At 40.5% G+C, this 23,360-nt stretch overlaps 1 protein-coding gene across 1 annotated transcript in view; it reads left to right on the top strand.

The window, feature by feature from the left end:
* akap9 (A kinase (PRKA) anchor protein 9) overlaps positions 1 to 23,360 on the top strand; it is a 70,768-nt gene that overhangs the window by 38,019 nt on the left and 9,389 nt on the right. Inside the window, exons 22-38 of the mRNA XM_078267130.1 lie at positions 4,471 to 4,633; positions 7,641 to 7,735; positions 8,530 to 8,647; positions 9,450 to 9,488; positions 10,454 to 10,686; positions 12,393 to 12,512; positions 15,867 to 16,043; positions 16,592 to 16,696; positions 17,043 to 17,195; positions 17,881 to 17,967; positions 18,394 to 19,422; positions 19,728 to 19,868; positions 19,951 to 19,995; positions 20,083 to 20,223; positions 20,920 to 20,964; positions 21,231 to 22,070; positions 22,728 to 22,785. Of these exons, the coding sequence (XP_078123256.1) occupies positions 4,471 to 4,633; positions 7,641 to 7,735; positions 8,530 to 8,647; positions 9,450 to 9,488; positions 10,454 to 10,686; positions 12,393 to 12,512; positions 15,867 to 16,043; positions 16,592 to 16,696; positions 17,043 to 17,195; positions 17,881 to 17,967; positions 18,394 to 19,422; positions 19,728 to 19,868; positions 19,951 to 19,995; positions 20,083 to 20,223; positions 20,920 to 20,964; positions 21,231 to 22,070; positions 22,728 to 22,785 (3,589 nt within the window). The remainder of the gene's footprint in view (positions 1 to 4,470; positions 4,634 to 7,640; positions 7,736 to 8,529; positions 8,648 to 9,449; positions 9,489 to 10,453; positions 10,687 to 12,392; positions 12,513 to 15,866; positions 16,044 to 16,591; positions 16,697 to 17,042; positions 17,196 to 17,880; positions 17,968 to 18,393; positions 19,423 to 19,727; positions 19,869 to 19,950; positions 19,996 to 20,082; positions 20,224 to 20,919; positions 20,965 to 21,230; positions 22,071 to 22,727; positions 22,786 to 23,360) is intronic.

The following is a 23,360-nucleotide window of genomic DNA, read 5'->3' as shown; positions in this document are numbered from 1 at the left end:
AGATACGAACTGTGTTTACACTGAGCTTCTGTCTGGTCGATCAGCCTATCGTAGTCAGTAGTGGACAGAACAACTCCATCCCCCCTCAGGCTGTCCATGTAGTGCACCCGCTGTGTCCAGTGTCAGCCACAGAGACGGGGCCAGTTTAACTAGGCCATTGAATGTGTTACTGTAACTGCACAGCACATCACATCTTCCCGTTGGCTGTAATTCATGCATTACTTACGCTGAGATGGGTTTTATCTTGCCAGTCTAAAAATAGCTTTAAAGAAATTTCAGCATCACTGTTGTTGCAGCATCCATCTACACCATAGAGTGGCTGTTGGTTGAATGTTATCTATTGAATCATTTGTTTTTAAAGGCTACTGTATTCACCACATTTTGATTACGATACATCCTCTCTCTTCAGTACTTTTTTCTTGAGGATCTTTTTGGTGGTTTTTCTTCATTTTATTTATTTTGTATCATCGAACTGAGAATGATCTGACAAATTGATCTTCTGTTTTTGTCATTTTCGATATTATTACTGTAGCACTACAACTTATACACGCTGTACATTTCTATACCTTGGTGTCACAAACTCAAGACATTTTGGTTTGGTCCACTAACAGAGAGTTGTTTATGATAGGAAACAATATCTACAAATCTGCAACAAATTTGATAAACAATCCATTATTTTTTAGAAACAAATTAAGCAAAAATGCCAGAACATTCACTGGTTCCAACTTAAAAAAAATGTAAAAATGTGTTTGTTTATTCTTTTACTTGTCAAGATGGGTTCTGGGAAATTGTGATTTTTGATGACGATAAATTAGTCAAGAAAATGCTCAAAAGTCATAAATAATCATAAATTGCAGCCCCATTAAAACCACACCATAGATTTTACAAGCAAATTATGTGTTACACTGTTTGCATCTCCTCCAAGTACACACCATTAACAGCACAATAAACTTGTATCAACAAAGCCACTTAATGGTTTGTTCAATAATTTCCCTGCTACTATTGATCTGATATACATTAGTCTTGTCTGTAAGCGGTGCTGGGTCGTCACTTCTTGTCTGAGAAGCAGAGATTGATGACACAGTGGCCGGGTTAGCTCAGTTGGTGGAGCGGGCGCACATGTGTAGAGGTTTACTCCTCAGCGCAGCGACCGCGGGTTTGACTCCGACCTGTGGCCCTTTGCTGCATGTCATTTCCCTTCTCTCTCCCCTTTCATGTCTTCATCTGTCCTGTGGAATTAAAGGCCTAAAATGCCCCAAAAAATCATCTTAAAAAAAAGAGATTGATGACACAAGCTGGTCAGGAATGTTAAGTACGTTTGTTAAACTACTGCTGCAAATGATTTGCCTGGAGAAGGTGTTTGCTAACTTATTGTCCACTCCCATTATCTGCCGGTGAGACATGGAAATTGTTTGTGTGCAGTCAGTATGACGGTTGACATGCCAAACAGATACAGTAGGTGGGACCAAGAGGCAGCATGTCAGAATGGATTAATTGCTTCTATCTGCTGCTACATAGGGACGGAATCCAGTTTGACAACTTTTTGTGGGAAGGGCATGTGCTGTCTGTAGGTTATTTATGTGTACAGGGAGAGCCTGTGTTCTATCTGCTAAATCTACCTGGCTCTAATGACAGAAGCCACACCTGCTTCCCTCCCACTTTTGCTGAACACTATCCTGCTGTGTGCGATCAATGTAGGAAGTGGAAGAACAATCCTCTCGTCTTGAGTGGTAAAAACCTGGCCTGGAAGTCTGGGATTTAATCCTTTTGGAGCACGTAGGTAGACGGAGGCTAAGTGACTATAACATAGTGACAGTAGCCTGCCTTGGGTAAGTAAGCCTCGCCTGACAAGACAGAGAGATCCGGCTACAGTGAGTAATATTATGGAATGAGAAGAGGAGCATGCGTGGAGAGGAAATGACAGCAATCCTAGAAAGAAGTAAAAACGAAAGAGTGAAAGACTTAAGATCCAAGCGCTGTCATTTCACCCTCGGCTGGCTGCCGCTCGGGCTAAACAATTAAAAGGGGCCACTGGGAGGCTTCCCTGCAGGTCGGGGTTGCTACGGCAGCATAGTATTGTTAATGAATCTCCAATGAGAGAGAGGGGAGCAAGCCGGAGCAGACGTGGGGGTGTGAGCTTTACCGAGCGGCATGATATGGTTTCACTCTGAAGAAAGAAGGTCAGAGAGAAAAGAGAAAGAGGGTTGGAGATCTTCAAAGAGGACATGAAGAGAAGAAATGCTTGCCTTTGTGTTTACAAACCTCCTGTAGTTGTGTACAGGAATGCCTTTTAAACTGCCGGAGCAAGATGTGACTTTCACCTGCTGTCAAGGATGACACTTTTTGGTAGGACCATAAGAAATCACATGAAATCAGATGACTTTCTCTCTTGACATTTACCTGGAACCAGCAGCATGTGAATGTGACCCTCTCCAAGTGTTGTTTACTCTTCTTGTGTGTGTTGAAAACACATAGGAACTGTTGCTTGGAGCTACCACAACGTTGCTCACAGCTTTATTCCCCACTGGACCTTTTTCTCAGTTGGGGTTGCACAGCTCAGCCTGACAGATCGTGGCAAATGGAAACCTCTTTTGATAATTCCAGAAAAGGAGCTCCAACATAACAAACCGATGTTGAAAGGTCTCCCTTCGTCCATCTATCTTTTACCATGGATTCCTACCGCTCTTACTGGAACTCAGGCATGCAGAGCAGCACGTGGATGGAAGGGGAGGACCAGGATGTGTACGAAGTGGAATCTCGTGTACCCCTTCCCCGACCTTTCCCATTATGCAGCACCTTGAACGAGAAAAATGCTGTGGTGGTACAGACGCAAATCTCGCATGTCAATCACAGGACTAATGGTCACCTTCTTAAGGTTATCTCCAAAATCTCCCTGCCTACTCCTCCGTATACAGTAAGTTTACACCTGGTAAATGTACTGTAACTGAACTGTGTTGGAGTTTTTAAATTGTACAAAGAGATTGGGTTAGTGCAGTTTTAAACAGTCTGCACATTGGATGGAGAGTACTGTGGATGGAGAGTACTGTGCTTTTGATTCATATTTTATAGGTACAATCACCACAGCCTGTTTATGTCATTCAGGTCTGCGCATGTAGATGATGTAATTTAAAAGCCATTTCACGTAGGGTAGCTCTTTCTGTGCTGCTTTTGAAACCGTAGGTCAAAGATTAAAGACTTCTATGTGCCAGGGTCATGTTACCACTTCCTGGTTCCCATAATGTTACAATAAGACCTTTGCTCAGGGAGATATGGTAATCTATGGAAAGTAATGAATGTGTTCACGGGTTATTGCAATATGATTTCTATGCTGATTTCATAGCTGTGACACACGGAAAAGATGCCTTCTGTCACCTGACCTGAAGGTTATTAAACTAATTTGATATAATTATTTTAGTGTGTTTCTGTCACATTTACACATAACCTCATTTTGTTGTTGACTTTTGTACAAGTTGCCTTTTTGTCCAATGCCATTACTTTAAAGTCTGTCTGCACATTATGCATTAAGACCATTAACTGTTTTGCCAAACGATTTGTAATGGCAGTATATTCCTAAAGGTGACAACAAAATGCTTTTCTAAGTAACTTAAAACAACTTACTTAACTTTGTATTGAAATTAGGCAATTTGCTTTCTAGCTGCAAATCTTTTAAGTCGATGATGCTGGTATTGAACTAAATCTGCTATATATATATATATATATATATATATATATATATATATATATATATATATATATATATATATATATATATATATATATATATATATAAAACAGTAAGACAAAAGGGTCCATTCATATCATGTTGGTAAATGTATGTAAGTAATGTCAAAATAATCAAATGGACATTGAGATCAATAAACTGTGATCCACTGTTATGCATTACATGAGACTAAACGTTTTATATGTAGAAAACAAGAACGTCAGTAACAATTTTTTTTTTTAATATTTTGATTTGAATCACAATTTGCTCTGTAACACAGAAATGTCTTGTGCAATACTGTAATACGATCAATTACGCCAATATATAATTCAGCTGAAAGTGAAAATTATTAGTGTGGTTGAAGCATAAACTTCTCGATCCTACACTTCCCGTAATGCAGCTTAATAACATATTTCATTTGATCCTCTCTGCCTCCTGCCTCCTTATGGACACTTTCTATCAAACCACACACCTCCAATTTGTAACGCAGACGTTTTTGTTAAAATGTCTCGAGTCCAAGCCGAGATGACTCTTATGACATCATCAGCCACAGAAGCCATTATACATCTGTTTTCACCGGCTGAGTAGTTCTACTCGTGACGATCTTTATATGTTAAATCTGTGGAGTTCCCCTTTAGGGCAAATAATTCCTTTTCAACAGATGTTCTTCTAAGCTAATTTAATGTCCTCTTTCCCGAACTCTTCTCTAACTCTTCTTCTTGTGTGACTTTTTCCTCTTCCCCTCTCAGCTTGAACATGCCAGGATAACCCAGACTGAGCTGATGCGGGAGTCCTTCCACCACAACCAGGAGATGAACGAACTGCTTCAGAAACAGGAGGAGCTGCAGGAACGGTTGTCCGAGGAGGCCCGGGCGCGGGAGCAGCTGGCTCTGGAACTTCACCGGGCTGAGGGTGAGTTTTTCTGAAAAACATGTTCATTCATAGGAAATATGAATGAACAGGAGCATGGAATACATTAATTCGTTTCCCTGGCTTGTACATTAATTTGATTTAAATGTTGGTCAATTTCTATGTGGGGTAGAAAGTCTGCGCAGTACTGTCATCCACTGTTTGCAGCTTCTTTATAGGATTTCTTTATAGCCTCTTTATAGGACGAATGGCAGTACTCTCTATTTCTCTAATTGAAGATGTGATAATGTGTGTCGGTATGTCAGAATGATTACAGAAAACAGAGAGCATAATGAGGAACTGAAGTGAAAAAGCATCTGTGCATCCTTTTGGGGGAGGGGGGTGTTACAGGGAGTGATGGGATCAGCTGTTTGAAAGGGAGAGTACAGGCGTGTGAGACCATCTGTGGTGACAAATGGTAATTTCTGTTTGTCAGCCTGTCTCTGATTTGTGTTTGACAACTAAATCATGAGGGTTTGTGTTTTTGGAGGTGAAGGTATCTGTGCGAGAACACATTAAAATCTTTAAGCTTCATTAACTTTGATTCACCAGGAACAGTGTAAGTGCTGTGACAGATCTTATTGGGGGAATAATGTCCTATCCATGTCAGAGACAGCTGGTCCACGAGGGTCAGCTCTTACAACCACATCCACTCTCTCACTCACCAGTCGACTGGGCTGACTTTAAGTCTCTCACACAAATTGGCAAATGTACAGTACAGCAGTCATTTCTTTCTTTCTGGCTTTGTGTACACACTGAACAGTGGTGAGTGTATAACCTTTTCTAATCGTATATCATCTTCAGTGGTATCCTGTTATGATGTTTGTTTTCTGTAATTCTATAGAGGTGCTGAAGAATAGCAAATATTTGCTGTCATAAAGTTTTACAGCATTGACTATCAAAGAGGGAGGCAATGTGGCAAGCTGTAAAAAATAAAAGAAGGAACAACATTATAGAGAATAGGACTGCAACTAACAATTATTATATTATAATTAATTTTATTTGTCAAAGTAAAGCAACAAATCCTCACATTTTAGAAGCTGAAACCAGATATTTAATATTTTTGCTTGAAAAATGACAAACAATCTGTCAATTATCAAATTGTTGGCAATTCATTTTCTGTCAGTTGACTTATTGATTAAACAACAAATTGTTTCAGCTCTATAAGAAAATAGATGCTACATCCCAAACAGAGCACCTGTGCCTATGTGGTCATGTGGCATGCATCTTCTTCATTAACTTTTAGGGAATGCTTGAAATCTGCTCAGCCTCTTGTTTCTTGGGCATCTACTTGTGCAAATGCCAATGAAGTGAAAGATATATAACTCCCCATCTATTGTGTGGGTGATCCACACAGGTGAAAGCTCAGGGTGTGGCCTTTTCAAACTGGTTTTAAATGAACCAAAGAGACAGGCTCATCCTGGAAAAAGATCCTGTTCACTGATAGACGGAACATATATGTCTGTGAAAAGGATGAAAAGTCTTCTTTTGTTATGGTTTAACAAGCGGAAAAGACTAAGTTGGACAACATGAAGATGTGGAAATATTGTCTTGCAGAGTAAATGTGATTTATGGATTCCCAGTAGAGCTCTGTTTAGTTAGTAGACAATGTTTTTTTTTGTCATTAATCACGTGCATCTGATAGCTATGTAGGGATCCCTCCTTAGGAAAACTTTGCACACAGCTTTGGTTCCTGCTTAGATGTCTAAAATAATAGTTATCTCATGACAACACAGGTGTTTTACCCTCTGCCTCTCTCTCCGTTTTAGATAACACACAGAGCACATTGAGCCCATATAAGCTACAAACACATATCAAGTCAGATAATATTTAAATTGTACCTTTAGAACGGGTCTCATTATATGCCAAAGTTGCAGTTACAGTAAATTAATAAATTAATTATTATTCTCTTAGTGGAAGTTTTTCTCGTAAGCAGCAGCAGTGCGTATCAAAAACACCAGATGAAACAAATAAGGACGATTTGAATTAAACCAAAGTTTGGTCTTTGAGTATTTATTTACATTTGCAAATGCAGAGAAAACAGTTTCACATAGCATCAAAGCACATCTGAAAGGGTCTTCTGACCAAGCTAACAATCCATACATCTATATAGTAGAAACTCACTTAACCCCCCCCCCCCCTTCAGGATATCTTTAGCAGCTTCACAGATGAAAAAACACCATAAACAGTCATAATGATTGTACAACCTTCCCCTCTGCTCCTGTTCCCAACTTAGCCTAAACACCTGTGTATCTTAGGAGACAGAAAGAGACGCAGAGCAAATGTTATGGCCTTTTCCACCCTTATCTGCCAAAATACAGAGCCTGAGGTCTTTAAACAAAGAATAGCTTCAACTAGGCTCAAGGTTTTAAGATGCCAGTTGCTTCTCCTTGGAGTCCTAGTGTCTACTCAAAATTAAAGAATATAAGGGAACTCTTGTAAAATATATAAGAGAATCTTGTAGGATATTAAACCATTATGTTAAAATAAAATGTTCCATTACAGTACCCCCACTTCCTATAACTGTGAGCTAAATACATCCCGGTGCTTAATGCTTGCTGACCTGTGACAGAGCAGTACAATAATGGTTGCATTTCATTGTGTGTACAGCTCAGTCTTGTACTTCATGTCAAGCAAAATGGGTCAGACATGCTCATTTGTGCTTCTGCATTTGCATGCAAGTTTGCATGCCTTGGCATTTATGTAGGTATGTTTTTGTCTGCTGTTGTGTTGTTGGTAACCTTGGATTTTGTGTCCTCTTGTTAAGTGCTCGTTCATCTGATTGGCTGCTGCGTGTGTGTGTGTGTGTGTGTGTGTGTGTGTGCGAGTGTGCGAGTGTGCGAGTGTGCGTGTGTTTGACTGAAGCAGCCTAATTCCTCTTAATTCTTCTGTTAAGTGTTTGTAAGAATGAGCGGCTATGAAAGATGCAATAACTTTATGAAAGGGAAATTATGAATTTCCATTTTAGCTCCCTCTATAACTGTCCTCCTCTTGCTTCATCCACATTCAGGTCTGATTGATGGCTACACGGGTGAACGGGCTGCGCTGGAGGAGCAGTTGCGTCACAAGGAAGAGCTCCATCTGAGCCTCGAGCAAGAGCTGCAGGTGAGGCATTCCAGCTGCAGAGGAGAAAAATAATTACCTTTTCTATGTGAGATGGTACATGACGTTTATAACGTTTAGGTAGATTTGTTTTGTGCCTCTGGCACAGAACAGTAGTGACTCACGTGTAAGCATAGTTACTTGAGGTTGAATTAGTTAAAGGTGCTCTAAGCGATGTCATGCGTTTTTTAGGCTACAACATTTTTTTGTCACATACAGCAAACATCTCCTCACTATCTGCTAGCTGCCTGTCCCCTGAACACACTGTAAAAAAAAAGCAGTCTCTGTAGACAGCCAGGCTCCACAAACTGCAACAAAAACAAACTGCGCCAACCTGCACCACAAAACATAAAGTGTTCCAGCCAATAACCAACAAGAAGGATTTGGGGGTGGGGGTTGGGGGGTTAGTGCGCGTAAGGGAGGGGACGGGATGAGGAGGAGGGAGGGGCGAGCTAGCCTCCGTTTTGTTTGACAATACTTTGAACGTCAACAAGAAGTGACATCACCCAACATCGCTTAGAGCACCTTTAAAATATCTGCCAGAAAAAAAACATATGTCTTCATATAAAATAAAATTTAAGATATTAGGTAGTGTCGATTCTCTTTTAGTGTCATAATAACATATCATCATGTATGTATTCAAGCTAAAGCGCTGGTGATATACTATATCTTTTTCTTATTGTCAAATACAGAACATCACCAGTCTAAATGTTAAATAACAACATTTATTTACATTCAACATACTCTATGTATCCATTTTCTGCCAGTCTGTAACTGAATGTCCTTTCTCCATGCAGGTGACAGGTAGCCGGCTGCAAGAGTTGGAGCACGAGAGGCTTCAGATGCAGGAGGAGCGGGAGCTGCTGTCACGGCAACAAGACGCCATGAGGGAACACGCCGGGCCCCGTGAGCTTCGTAAGTATCCCAGAATTCATTTACCGACAATATACTCTATATAGATTTTTAATAGCCCAGTCACAGGAAGTTATTATCCTTACAGTTGAAAGGAACATATTAGGAAATTAATTTATTCAACATCTGGACTGGAACTGAATTTAGTGCATATTTGATTATGTGACCGTTATTGCATCATAGTTAGTGTACCAAAGATAATAGATGAGGAGACAAAAATACACAATCTCTCAGGCTTTCTGTTCTTTTTTTAATCAATGCTCAAGTTTAAGTTAATTTGGTATGATTGAATTAAAAGAAAAATGATTCACCTAAATGAAATCATAAAGTGTTCCTTGAATTACACATTGACAGCTTGATTTGTGAAACATCAAGCTGAAATTCAGAACGTGGGTCAAAAAGTCAATAAAATGTTTATTTTTGGAATGTTTCATTGTAACAACTCTGAGGCAACTCTACATTTCTTACAAAGTTGCTACCAGTATTTGTGCTCCGGAAACTTGAAGCTCGATAACTGTATCTGCTAATTTTGCATTACAACTCCTGTATAATCAAAAAGGTATCCCAGTAAATTCTCTGATAAAATGGTGAGTATTCTGTATCCAAGGGGTATAAACCAACGGGGCTATTTCAGAAACCTTTTCCTTTTACAGCATCCTTTCTACAGCCTTAACCTACTGCTGTGAAACAGACAAAAGCACTGCCATTCTGTCGTCACCCTTTTCTATTCTTTATCTAAGACTTTTCATGTTCATGACAAAAACAAGAGCATGTTACATTCCTGTGCTTTCTTATTCTCCTGTAGGCCTAGTTGAAGCTGCAATGGTTGCAGCACCTGAAGCAGGTGTGTCCACTTTGAGCATGGCTCAGTCATATCTACTATATGTTCCTTATAATTGTCTACTGTAGTTGAGTGACACAATATCTCTCTAACTCTAATCCAGCAACTAATCCAACAAAGCTTGGAGCTTGCTTGCTATTGGCTCACAAACTCACTCAGTTCAATCACTAACCTTTGCTTCAGCTTTTCATCTTGATTGATTTTTGTCCCGGTTCATCATTTTTAATGTCTTGGAGTCGATGTTAGCACTCATTTCAGCATGATGAAATGAAAGTAATCTCCAGACACTTATATTTAGTCATTATTTCCTCGCTGTCAATCATCTACACTCTGAATTAAGGCATATTTTTTATTGTTATACATTTTTAGAGCTGTAGATGCTGTGCTTACAGCATTTTTTTGTGTGAGTGAGATTATTGGCTGTTCAGGAAGTCCATCTCCCCTGCCTGTAAATGCTTATTGGGCATGGATATCGCAACTGTCCACGTGTTTGTTCTGTCACTTGCACTCACCTTTTTACTTTTGCACTAATCCTGCGGAGTTTGATCCTGGGTAAACCGGTGTGGGTTGTTAACTGGTGGCAGCGGAAGGGCAAAGAGGTATCATGATGGGGAATCATGTTTAGTAACGGGGCGTCATGTTGGGAAGTTGACTGAGATGTTTGAAGAGTCTGAAGTTAGCCTTGTATTCAGTTGAAGCTATATACGTGACCACAACATATAAAATTGCAGCATTTCAGAGAAGGAAGTTGACATGTTATTTTTTTTTAAATATTTTTTATAACTTGGCAAAAAGCAATTCAAACCAATCACATGGCTCACAGACTTCAGACTCTTCAGTAGCTCCATCTCAGCATCCTGTTCATCACCAAAATCAAACCTTGAATGAATCATTAACTGAAGTTCACCACCTATAGTTGACAGGCAGTGATGCCTAACCTCCCCTCCTTCCTCCGCTGTATTCTGTAGACCTTCTGGAGGAGACGGAAAAGCTGATGAAGGAGAAGGTGGAGGTACAGCGCCAGGCGGAAAAGGAGAATGCTGACCTCCTGAAGCAGGTGAAGCTGCTGGAGGTGGAGCTGGAGGAGCAGGTCAACAGGGTGATCGAGCTGGAGCACGCTCAGAGCACAGAGAGCGGAGACCTCCGACAACAGGTCCAAGCTCTGGAGAAACAGCTGGAGAAGAACAGGAGGTTCCTTGATGTGAGTGACAAAGAAAATGGCCAATAGTCTCATGTAGCTTTTACTCAATATTCTAAATTATGTATACTTTCATGTCAGTGACAAAATTATTATATTTGTATTCCTTTTTGGGCAGCTTTAAATCATGAATGAAATTTTGATTGGAGATGACATGATTAATTGATTTACAGAAAATCTGCAAGAATTTTGTTAATCGATGAATTATTCAGGTGATTTTTAGGCAAAAATGTCCAAAAACGGTGTGTCTCTAACTCTTAAATGTAAAATCTGTGCTGCTTTTATTGTCGTTTATCACAGTGAATTAAATATCTTTTGAGTTTTAGACTGTTGGTCGGACAAAAAAATGCAATTTGAAGACAATTTGTGGGAAGTGTTTATTCTTATGTTCATTCCTTTTTACATTTTCAACATTTTACAAACCAAGCTATTTATTGATTAATCAAGAAAAGAATCCCTAGTGCTTCAAATCTTTTGCAAAGTGTCTGTTCTGCATGCAGCTTATTGTCCCTTATTAGTAATAGCCAAGTGGCATGTAAAAAATGAAAACGTTTTTAAAACTCATCACAATATCTTGCAAGGTATGTTACAACCATGACTGTTTCTTGGTACTGGATATGTTATAGTTTTTGGGAGGGGGGAATCTACCTTATATCTGGCTCATGGTCTAATAAGTTTGTTACCGTCATTATAATTAGGCCACTTGGCCAGGAGTTCTATTATCCTGTTGATGTTGATTACACACAAGAAAATTCAGCATATAGACACAAGGGCCCTATCTTGCACCCGGCGCAGTGCAGTGCAGCGCAGTGCAGCGCAAAGCCCGATGCAAGTGTCTATGCTAGTTTAAGACCGACGCAGTTGTCAATTTCCCGTTTAAATAACAGATGCACCTGCACCCATGGCCGTGCTGGTCTTACAGGGAGGTGTGTTCAGGTGCATTCTTGGCAAATTGCTATCTTGAGGCAGCGGAAAGTGATCACACCATTGACCACCAAAAACCTGGTATAAAGTCAATAACGCAGCATTTTATTGTTATTTTAACAGCGCAAATAGTTTTTGTGCACAGCGCGCGCACACTGTGCTTGTTACACACACAGCAGCACACAAGCATGCAAAAGATTAAAAATAAAAAATATTAAAATGTGAAATAGTTTTGGTGGCATAGTGCTCGTGCCATATGATCTGCTCTCGCGCTTTAACTTCACGTACGAGCAGATCAGTTTCTTCTCCTGAAAATCTCTCCTTCCTGCTTAGCAAATCCGCCATCATAATAGCAATGTGCCAAGGTACAAACGCGCCTGGCTTTTAAAGGGAATGGGAGATGACACTCTGATTGATTGGTTTATTGCATGTTACGCCCAAAACACACCTATGATTAATTAAGACACTAAGTACAAGCCTTTTGAACCATGCGCCTGGCGCACTGAGCCTTTTTTCCGCCATTAAACTAGCAAAAGTTGATTTGTACACGCCCAGAATGCACCTGCGCCAGGCTCTTCACACCGTGCGCTTGGATCATTAAAATAGGCCCCTTGCTCTCACAGCATCTGATGATTAAAATAATCAATGTCAACCATCAATAAAAGCTGTTTTTTGACAAGGAAACCAGTTTCTCAACAGGTGAATTTGCCTTTGCAAATAAGGCAAGCCTGTATTGAAGATCTGATTCAACATTTTCATATTCTTGTTTTTATTTTGGTGTCCAGGAACAAGCTGTGGACCGAGAACACGAGAGGGATTTCTTCCAGCAGGAGATCCAGAAACTGGAACAACAACTGAAGAATCCACAGAAACTTCAGACTGGCTCTGAGCAAAGAAACCGAGAGGTAACAAGAGAAAGCTCTGTTCTCTGCCAGAGGACCAGGCATTAATAGAGATGCTTATTTTCTGAAAATAACACTGTTGTTATGGCTATAAACACTGCGCTGAGACTCACACAGCAGAAAGAACAATAGAGCTGGTAGAATTACCTGTGCTGCCTCCAAAATGACACAAAATAGTGGGAGTGTTTACACAGGAGAGAGAGTGAGAGTGGGATTGTTTGTTCCTTGTGATCCTTTGTAAGTTGTGTAATAGTGGGTTTTATTTGCACGATCATTGACAACACAATACAGTGGAAGTGATAAGATTTGCTGAAGTCAATCACTGCCCTGATGCAGCTGTTACTCACATGTGTTTGTATGGCATAAGGACAGTTACATGTAATTTAACCCCAGATATCACATTTCAGAATGACTGATTTGATTTGCTTAGCGACAACTGCTGAGATTTTATAGGCTAAATCCAAACGATTTAGATTAGAGTTGCACTTATCTATATTTTTTTTATTAACAATGGATCAAGTGAAGATGTGTAATGTGAAAGGTGTCGATTGTAGTGATGAACCCACAGAGATTTTATCACCCTCTCACTCTGCATTTCCTCTCAGCTCTACTGAGTATTTTTAATAATTTAGCTAATTGTTTTGGTTGTACAGCCCACAACTTAACTTGGTTCACTCTCATTGCTGTCATTAACCTTTTTTTAGCTCAAAAGCTCAGGTAAATCCACTGTACGCAACCTGGTCAGCATCCAACAGCAGACAGACAAAGTTAGCAACTAGCTGGTAAACATAGTGGAGCATTTAGCAGCTAAAGAGCTAGATAATTCCACTTCAAATGAATGCTAATGTTGCTCTGCTGGATGTGTAAATAGGTGACTGTTTACTAACATATTCGCCAGATCAACTTTTTAAGGCTATAATAAATCCATGTTGTGTTTACACCTTGTTCCACTGCCCCCAAGTGGCCAAAAAAGTAAACAATGACAGACATTACACCTGCACCAAGATGTCTGTAATCTTTATTGTTATCGGATCCCAATTAGCTTCTACAGATACAGTTGCTAGTCTTCCCAGTAATCTTTGATTTCCACAACTATCGTCAGTCAATTCGGTGCAACTTCCTTCCTTTGGTCCTGTCCTGAATTTTTGACTGGATTTTGATGGTCACATTTTCATTTTATATCAATATATATGAGGAGTAGTTGACAGTAATAGAAAAAAGGTCTTAACCTGCCTTTTTTAAGTTTTCATATTCGGTACAACATGGCAGAATCACATTTCTTTTTGTGCATCAGTCTCATTCATCACAGCAGTTTTAACCTTGATGTTGTTTATGTATTTACTTTGTCTGTGCTGATATTACTCTTTGGCTTCTCAAGTATTTCATTATTGACTGTTATTTTCCATCCACTCACAATCTAGCCCTCAGTTCACTCTGAGCAAGGAGAAATTTAATTTTGATCAACACGGTTGTCATTATTAAAGCGCTAATTATGTCCTCAAACCAAGCGACTGGATGCTTATACAGGAAAAAGTAATTTGACAGTAAAGCATCACACCCTGCTAACTGTGAAGGCATCATGTTTATAATATTAATAATAATAATAATTAAAGTTATTAAACAGTTAAATTCAACTCATTTGCCTTTTGATGATATAAAAGAAAATAAGCCGCACTGGGTTATGGGCCCTCAGCACATTTGACTTGCCCAATCTGAAACATCATTTGACAAGTTAAATCAGTTAATCCCTCAGGGGAAGATGACTTCAATGCTCAGCGTTATCATAATGTTCGCTGTCCTTTCCTTACTGTCTTTGTAACTGAAGTATCCTCGATTTGCCCCTGCTGTGTGTTAGTCTTTTAAAGGTCTGTTTGTTTAAAGACTTGATTTATATAACTTGTGATTGTATTTAGCTATGAGTTCTGTGGTTTCCTCGTGTTCATAGCATTCATTTCAGTCTCACTTCTGCTTTAAACTCACAGGCTAATATCCAAAAGATAGATAACCTGTACTACTTCTATAATTTCCAGAGACCCCTGCCACATTTATATCACTAAGTGCTTTTTCTTCCCCCTCTTGCCCTTGAACTCTCCATCCTCTGAACCTTTATGCTTTCTCTCTCCCGTGGCTATTACAGGTGGATGGAGTAACCTCTAAGGTATTGCTTCTAGCTACACGTAGAATCAAGTCAACCCCAGAGAGCATTTAGTTACTTTTAGTAATCCCGCCCAATCCTGTAGCAATTACTGGCCTGTCCATATCACTTTTCCTCTTCCTTTTTCCAGTTTGATCCATCTCTGCCATGTTTGTCTTCATTTGGAAGCAACTTCAAAACATTGTCCTCTCTCACTCTGCTCCTTTCTCTTGTGCCTCCCTTCAATGCCAAACTAAACAGCAAAACAGAAGACAAAGTGCGGTGGAAGAAGGGTGTTCACCAGCTCAGTGTAGAACAAACATCATGAAAGTATCCTCTCTAATGATGATTGTCTTTCAATACAAAACTCACTTTTTGCATACTTTAAAAGGCTTTTTATATTTTTCTGAGGCCATGCAAAGAACCTTCTTACATTAATATGAATTGTAGTTTGTAAAACTAACCATGAAAAATCCTTATTTGCCACATTAGCAATGTGAAAATTTGAAACGCTCTGGAGTTGACTTGAATTCCATCCATAAATGAATCACAAGGGACATTCTGGTACAGTAAAGCTTAAAGAAATATAAATAAACCATTCAGTGCAGAATTACTCTCATGAAGAGTTCATCATACTCTCTTGTCACATTAATATTTAATGAAGGTGAGGGGGTGTATTTCATCTGCCTTACTACAGTGTCATTTTGTTTTGAATAGAAACTCAGGTTTCTATAACATCCTTACAAAGGCATTCCTGAAACAACAGGATACAGTCAGTCTTTTATGAAACAACATCATTTTCTTGTTAAATCAAGCAGGGGGAACAGTTTACCCTCTAGATTTTCCCATTTCCTGAGATAATCCGAAACAAACCTTCCTCCTGTGGACCCTTCTTCCCCCCCATTCATTGATCTGCTGATGTTTTGCCGTCTCACAGATGGATCAGTTACCTGCCAGTGGTCCTCCTGGTTAATGTACTGCTCTGTGGTTTGTGTCACCCGGAATGAAATCTCTCTCTCCCCTCTGTCCCTGCACCTCTTTTCACTCTCGGCCCCCTCCTTTCTCAGGTGGATCAGCTGACCTCCCAGCTAGCTGTACATGTACCAGCAATGCTGTAGTGTGTGGTGTCTGAGAGCGGTTCCCATTAAACGACTCCCCCTATCTCTCTTTCTCTCGCTCTCTCTCTCTTCTGCTCCCTTCATTTCTCTCTCTCTCACTACCAGGTGGACCAGCTGACCTCGCAGCTAAAGGAGAAGGCGGATTGGTGCAGTGAGCTGCTGCTCAGCTCAGAGCAGCTGCGTCGTGAGTTGGGAGAGCGCGACGACGAGATTGACAAGCTGGAGAGCCGCATCCGCGAGCTGGAGCAGGCCCTGCTGGCCAGCGCTGACTCCCTGGAGAAGGTTAGGAAGGGGAGGGGGGAGAGGGAGATGAAGGATGTCCAGGAGACAGAGTAAGAAACGGCAAGAGAGAAAAAGCAGTCTTTATAATAGCTGTGGAGCATGGCAGAGGGTGTGTGTGTGTGTGTGTGTGTGTGTGTGTGTGTGTGTGTGTGTGTGAGAGGATGTATATGAGGTGACAGCTGGAGAAGGAACGGGAGGAGGGTTGAGACGCACAGAGAGAGAGAGCGAGAGAACAATGTGTGGGTGTGTCTACTTCAGCTGCCCGGCAGTTTGTTTTTAGTGATAACACTGATGGCTAGCAACTGTCAAGATTGCCCCCCAGTGTTCGTGGAGATTGTTGAGAGTGAACAAAAAGGAGCAGTGCAGGAAATGCTCATATATCTGCTTTACAAATGAGTTCCAGTTGCATGATAAAGGATACAGCAACATGCTTTTATAGTTTGCATCCTTGAAAATCTGTTTGACCACAAGAGCTTGTTCCTTCACGCCTTTCTGTGCATGCTGTTAATAACTGCTGTGCTAAATAGTTTCTTTTGTGTGTGTCGCAGATTGAACAAAAGAAGCAGCATGCATCCATCACTGAGGCAAAACACTCCACACTGGAGTCTCAGTTACAGACGGAGAGAGAAGCTCTGGAGCGGAAAGAGAAAGAGGTAGTGTGCTGCTCAGGGTGGATAATAAACGGATAATATTTGAAGATCCAACTGGGAGTGAAATGTTTTAAATTTGTGGTTTGCAGTCGGTATGCAAGTGTTACAGCAATGTTTTTCAATACATTGCAACTACATGTAATGCATCATACGCTTCTTTGTCCCGCATTGACAAACCATTAGTACTGTAGTATCCTTATATGCAAAATATGCATTTTTGTTTAATTACATGAATAGTAGAACTAATTTGTAGCTAACAAGTGAAGCAGAGGAAATCAGAGTTGTTAGATTTTCAGTCGTCACGTGGTGTCTCCTCTGAAGTGCTTGCCATGTTTACTTGTCGCCTCAGATCGGTAACCTGGAAGAGCAGCTGGAGCAGTTCAGAGAAGAGCTGGAGAACAAGAGCGAGGAGGTGCAGCAGCTTCACATGCAGCTGCAGATCCAGAGGAAGGAGATCAGCAGCCAGCAGCAATACCTAGAAACCAGGGATAGCATGCTCCAGGTAAAGAGCCGTCCTTGTGTGAAAACTTCTCAAAGTATCTTTACGTAAGATTTTGAATTCCAGAAATTCCAGAAGTGGTTGATTCTGGTTGTGTGTGTGTGTGTGTGTGTGTGTGAGAACTGCAGCCATGCTGGCTTCTTTAAAACTGTGGATTATTATCATTATCATTATCATTATCAGACAGACACTGGCCACATATTGGGTTAAAAGATGATTACACTTATATTCTCAGTTATTATGGACTTAATCTGTTTTTTCTACTCACAAACTGTTGTACTGAAGAGCAAAAGATAAACCACTGGTTGCTGGTGAATTTAAAACTGTTGGCTGATGTGATATGTGTGACACACAAGTTCTGGCGTATTCACACAACCATAAACTGGGCCATCAGTTGTAAACAGGACTTTTTGATGTAATGCATATACCACAATTATGTATATATACTATTTATATTTCTGTTCTCAAACTGCAAAAACATTTTTTTGGGATGTTTTATTTAATAAAGAGATATTTGCTCTATGTTGCTAATTTTAGTTTGCACATTTTGCAAGACTCTGCCACTGCCGGCACATTTTTTGTTTGACTCAATCCGTGTACTTTCAGTAGTCCACCATGAGGCTGCCTCTTAGTGGATTTATTGGTGGTTTATTAATAGCCATCACATTATAATCTCTGACTTTTGAAGGTGATGGAGGAGAAGGACAGGGAAATAGCACTTCTTAATGAACAGATCACTAAGCTCCAACACATGGAAACAGCCTCTGATAACAAGGTAACGCAATATATGCATATACGAAATAGAATAAAAGTCTATTTCGAATACGCATATCTCCGTGTTAGTCGGTGTGTGTGTTTTCTGCATTCGTGTACACTTTTATTTTTGTTTTCACCATTTATTTATTTATTTATTTGTTGGGTTGTTTTTGCTTATTTTATTTCGGTAAGTAGTTCCACAGCCCCATCGTCTGTTGTGAGGTGATCATTTGCTCATGTGAGGTGGCTTTCTAAACCTCTGGGTCTCTGGCGAGTTTTTACAACCTGATCAATTTCAGAAATTTAAATACAAATGCCATTGAATTAACTTTGGCCCAAAGAATTTCTAAGCACAACAGGGACTCAGAGGTTTATCTGAATAGCGGGATAACTATGGACTCCTCAAATTTTTATGGTTTAATAATGTCTGTATATTTTTCTTTAGGAGATTGATGGGAGGGATGAGCTGATTAAAGACCTGGAGTCCCAGGTAGAGTGCCTGCAGAGCGAACAAGAAACCTTAAAGAGGAATAATGAGGAGGAGCTTGACCAACTAAATGCAGTCATAGACAGACTTCAGCAAGAGCTGGCCAATATCGAGCAGAAGCAGGCTACAGAGGAAGACGAGGACACCAAGGCTGAGCTAGAGAGCGCTGTGTGGAGGCCAAGTAAAGAGGAATACGATGAAATGAAGCAGAGAATGGACCTAGCCACCAAAGAGGTCAATACACTCAAAGCCGAGCACAGTAAGCTGTTTGAGACATACCAGCGCTTGAAAGAGAGCGCAGAAGCTTTAGCTGATACAGAAAAACTGGAGAGCTCAGAGGGCGAACTTGAAGAAGCTCTCAGAGAGAAAACTGCAGGCTTTGTAGTCATGCAGGCCCAAGTACAAGCTTTAGAACAGAGTGCAACATCCAGAGTGGAAGAGTTGGACCTCCGCATCCAGGAGCTCGAGGACGTGGTCGATGAAAAGGACTGTGAATTAAGCCGCTGTCGCCTCCTTGTGGAGCAAACACAAACCTCTTCAGATGGTCTCCAACAAAGGGTCTCTAATCTAGAGGACAATCTGAGGGAGAAACTGGCTGCAGCACTTGTCAGCCAGGCCACACTGGAGGCCTTCCAGCAACAGCAATCACAAGGATCCAAAGAAGACCAGGAGCAGCAGGGACATGCTGAGCCACACGTGGAGGCACATGTCTATGACTTTGGTGACTTTGGTTTTCCCCAAATGGATTTCAGTGGAATCGGCCAAGCGAGACAAGTTCCAACAGGGAAGGTGGTCCATCTGACCCAGAGGCTCCGGGAGCTGGAGGTGGGACTCAGTGGGATGCAGAAAGACCAGGAGCTCCAGAAGCAGCTGCTCTCCAGCTCTGAGGAGGAGGTGCTGGAGTACGAGAGGAGGCTGGCCGTGCTCATGGATCTGCTCAGTCAGATGAAGGCCAGGACACACCAGAGGACATCACCGGCTGTGGGGGTAAGAGTTTGGCCAATACGTCATAAAGAAATAGTTCAACATTTTGAGCCTGGCCAAAAAATAGTCCATCACCGAACCCCAGATTAAACATACAAGATACCACATGTAAATTAGTGAGCTTTAGAAGAAATCTCTGTACTTAGTTGAATCTATATTGGGGACTGTTATTTTCTCTGTACCATTATTAATGGTTAACCAGTGAACAACCCAATTAAGTCATTGTAAATCAAGTATCAGGGTGCTTAATGCTGTCCTTTGCCCCACACAGCTCTGATAAGTTTGATTCCTTCTGACCTTTTTGTCAGGGGTCCTCTGCTGCTGAGAGGCCGGCTGCTGTGTCCAAGCTTCTCCAGGAGTTGCAGGAGGTCAGAGACGAGGCCTCGGCCACCAAAGAGCAGCTCAGCAGCTACAAGGAGAGCTGCAGCAGACTCCAGGAGGAGCTCCAAGTATGTGACTGCCTCTTAGTGTTCATTCTTCCTGTGAGAGGGTTTCTAATGTTTGGTGAGACTGATGTGCTTTTCTTTCTAGGACAAAATAGTTACAATAGAGAGACTACAGGACCAACTTCAAAAGGTAGGAACAAAGATTTGATACTACAGTTTACTTTTTTTTTATCAACTATGAATTTTCTTGCCTTATGTTAAAACATTGTCACTTTAGGTTTCATCTGGAAGCCGTGAGGAGACTAAGGTGTCTGAGCTTCAACAGGAGTTGAATAAGGCTCAAAATGAGGCAGCTGCGGCCAAAGAGGAGTTGAACAGCTGCAAGGAGAGCTTGGAGAAGCTCCAGGAGCAGCTGCAGGTGCCAAACATTTAAAATCTTTACAGTCATATCCTGTCTTGGGTGCACATGTTTTTTGTAATTCACAGTATTCAAAGTTATCGTTTTACACTAAATTTGAATTTGGAACTTTTGCTGTGGATTTGAGCTCATGAAACTGATATTTAAAGGAACAGTTTGACATTTTGGGAAATATGCATATTTGATAGTTGCGTTCCTGTAGAGAGTCAGATGAGAAGATCAATACTACTCTCTTATCTGTACTGTAAATATGTAAATGGAGCCAGCAGCCATTAGCTTAGCTTAGCATAAATGAAACAGGGACACAGCTAGCCTGGCTCTGTCCAAAGTTAACAAAATCCACCTACCAGCACCTCTAAAGCTCATCAATTAACACGTCATATCCAAACCACAACTTGACATTTTTATACTTTGTTACCTTCTGACTGGGCCAAGTTAGCTGTACCTCCTGTTTCCAGTCTTCATGCTAAGCTACGCTAACTGGCTGCTTGAGGTAGCTTTATATTTAACAGACATGAGGAGTATGAGAGTGTTCTCAATCTCCTTGTCTAATTCTCCGCCAAAAAGCGAATAACCGCGTTTCCCAAAACGTCAAATTATTATTTAGGTGTGTCAACTCTTGGTTAATCTTTGCTGAAGTCAAATGTACGTTTTTATTTATACACATTTTAATTACATGCAATTGTGTTTTTAAAGGAGCGGGAAATGACCATCGCTCACCTTAAAGGAGAACTTTTTAAAGTAAGTTGGAAATAGTTTGTATTGTATTATTGTATCTTGTGTGTGTATATAATTGTATTATCTGTGTGTGTGTGTGTGTGTATATATATATATATATATATATATATATATATATATATATATATATATATATATATATATATATATATATATAGTATCAGTATATTTATATTTCTCTAAAACTGATAAGATTGTTGTTTTTTATGTTCCTTCATGATACTTTGCTGTATGTGCAGTATTTGACCACCTGCCCATTCGTCCTCAAGGTACAAGCTGAAGAAGACAGAGCCAACATGGCAGAGCTTCTCCAGGAGCTCCAGGAGTTCAGAAACGATGCGGCTTCCACCAAAGAAGAGCTCAACTGCTACAGGCAGCATAATGAGAAACTTCAGGAGGACCTCCAAGTCCGTGAAGTTTCCATTTCAAAACTCAAAGAGGAGTTCCAGGGGATGAGAAACAATATGGATACCACCAAAGAAGAGCTCACCAGTTACAGGCAGCACAATGAGAAACTACAGAAGGAACTTCACATTCGTGAGCTCTCCATTTCTGAGCTTAAAGAGGAGCTCCAGGAGGTACGAACAGCCTTGATGAAGACAGCGGATTCTGGTCCTCCATCTCCTTCTCCGTCTCCCTCTCCTCAGCCTTTCTCCACTACTGCTTCTTCCTCCTCCACCACCCAACCTAAAAGGAAAGGCAGCAAACAGCAGGCTGGTAAAGGAAGCAGTGCCAAAGATAAACCATCTCTCTCCAGGAAAAACTCTGCCACTTCCAGTCAGTCCTCCAACAAATCTCACGGTGCTCGGCTAAACAGCAGCTCTGAGAAGCAACACGCGGCGGTAACACACTCGTTCACCCAGACCGAACCTTTCCAAATGTCCGACCTCGGCCCGGAAAGTGAGTCTGCAACCAAAGACGAGATGGAGGAGGTGATCGGAGAGTTCCAAGAGAAGATTGGACAGATGCAGGAGCTCCATGCGGCAGAAATACTGGACATGGAGGCTCGGCATATTTCAGAGAGCGAGAGCCTTCGTAGGGACACACAGGTCCTGGAGGATGAGTGTAAGGCCCTCAAGGCGGTCATCGACAAGCTGCGCTCCACAGAGGTGAGGGCAGGAAACAATGGCTGTGTCCTGTTCAGTCTACATATTAATTCTGTACATACTAATTATATACTATGCACAATCGTCTAATCGTATACTCTTTTAATAAAAAAAAAAACTTTATCATTTTATACTAACTAAAATTATACAAAAATGTGTCATGTCAAGCAAACTGTAACTTTGGAAAGCTATGGCCATTTAAACTTGACAAAAATACTTCAAACAAAGATTTAATTCTTATTTTCTTGATTTTCCAAGGTTTTTTGGTCTGTTTTTAATTTATTTAAAAAAGAAATCCAGCTGTCAACTGCTTCTACTTTTCCTTTGTGCTTATTTTGTCCGACCAACAGCCCCTAGATCCAAAGATATTCAATGTACAATGATGTATAAAAATTAGCAAATCCTCACATTTGAGAAGCTGAAACCAGTACATATTTGACTTGATAAATTACTTATTACTAATTACTTATACATTAAGCAATTATCAAAATTGTTGCCAATAATTGTTTCAGCTCTATCTGCATGTTCATGAAATGTACAGTAGTTCAATGTTTTGAAGGTGTTACATACTAAGGACACATGCAATTGTTTTCTTGCACTTGTAATCATTTTGATTAATACAGTAAAAGAAGGATCTGAAACATGTTTAATGTTTTCTAGGCGCCTTCCTTAAGACAAGACCGTCCTGCATCACAGTTCAAAGATGGCTACACAAGTGGTAAGAAGCGACACATCGATACAGCACAATCACACCTAAGGGTTTACTTTATTGCTTCAAATGTTTAAATTAGTTTTTTTATCAGTATGAATACACACCTTAAATTTCCACTGACTAGAACAAAAGAAAAACTGACAATGATTAAATGTTTTTTTCTCCAGCATTCTTCATGTGTTTTCAGGTATTGCTTGAATAAACAATTTACAGAAATAACCTTCTAAACAACTCAGTCCTGAGAGGGTCGTCTGCTCAGCTGTTCTTATGTCTGCCTCACTGTGTTTCCTTACAACGCTTTAAATAGTTTGTCATGCCAGCTAGTGTTCATTTCACACATTCCCATTAGCATTGGTAATCATGTTATGCTGTGATGCTGCAGCATTGCCATGATGTTTGAAAGCAGAGGAAGTTCATGTAATTGTTACAGCGACCAAGACTTATTTCCGTGTACTTACGGCCATGTCAGTATTCTATTAAGACTGACTTGGGGGAAAAAAACCTGAACCTATCCTTTTTAAGTACAGTATATATGAATGTTGTTGTTCACCTGTTTTTGTTTCAAGAAAATGTTTGTCCTC

Source organism: Sander vitreus, chromosome 14, assembly GCF_031162955.1.
Source record: "Sander vitreus isolate 19-12246 chromosome 14, sanVit1, whole genome shotgun sequence".
NCBI lineage: Eukaryota > Metazoa > Chordata > Actinopteri > Perciformes > Percidae > Sander > Sander vitreus.
Note: the sequence above shows the minus strand (reverse complement) of the source record. Positions and strands in the feature narration are given on the sequence as shown.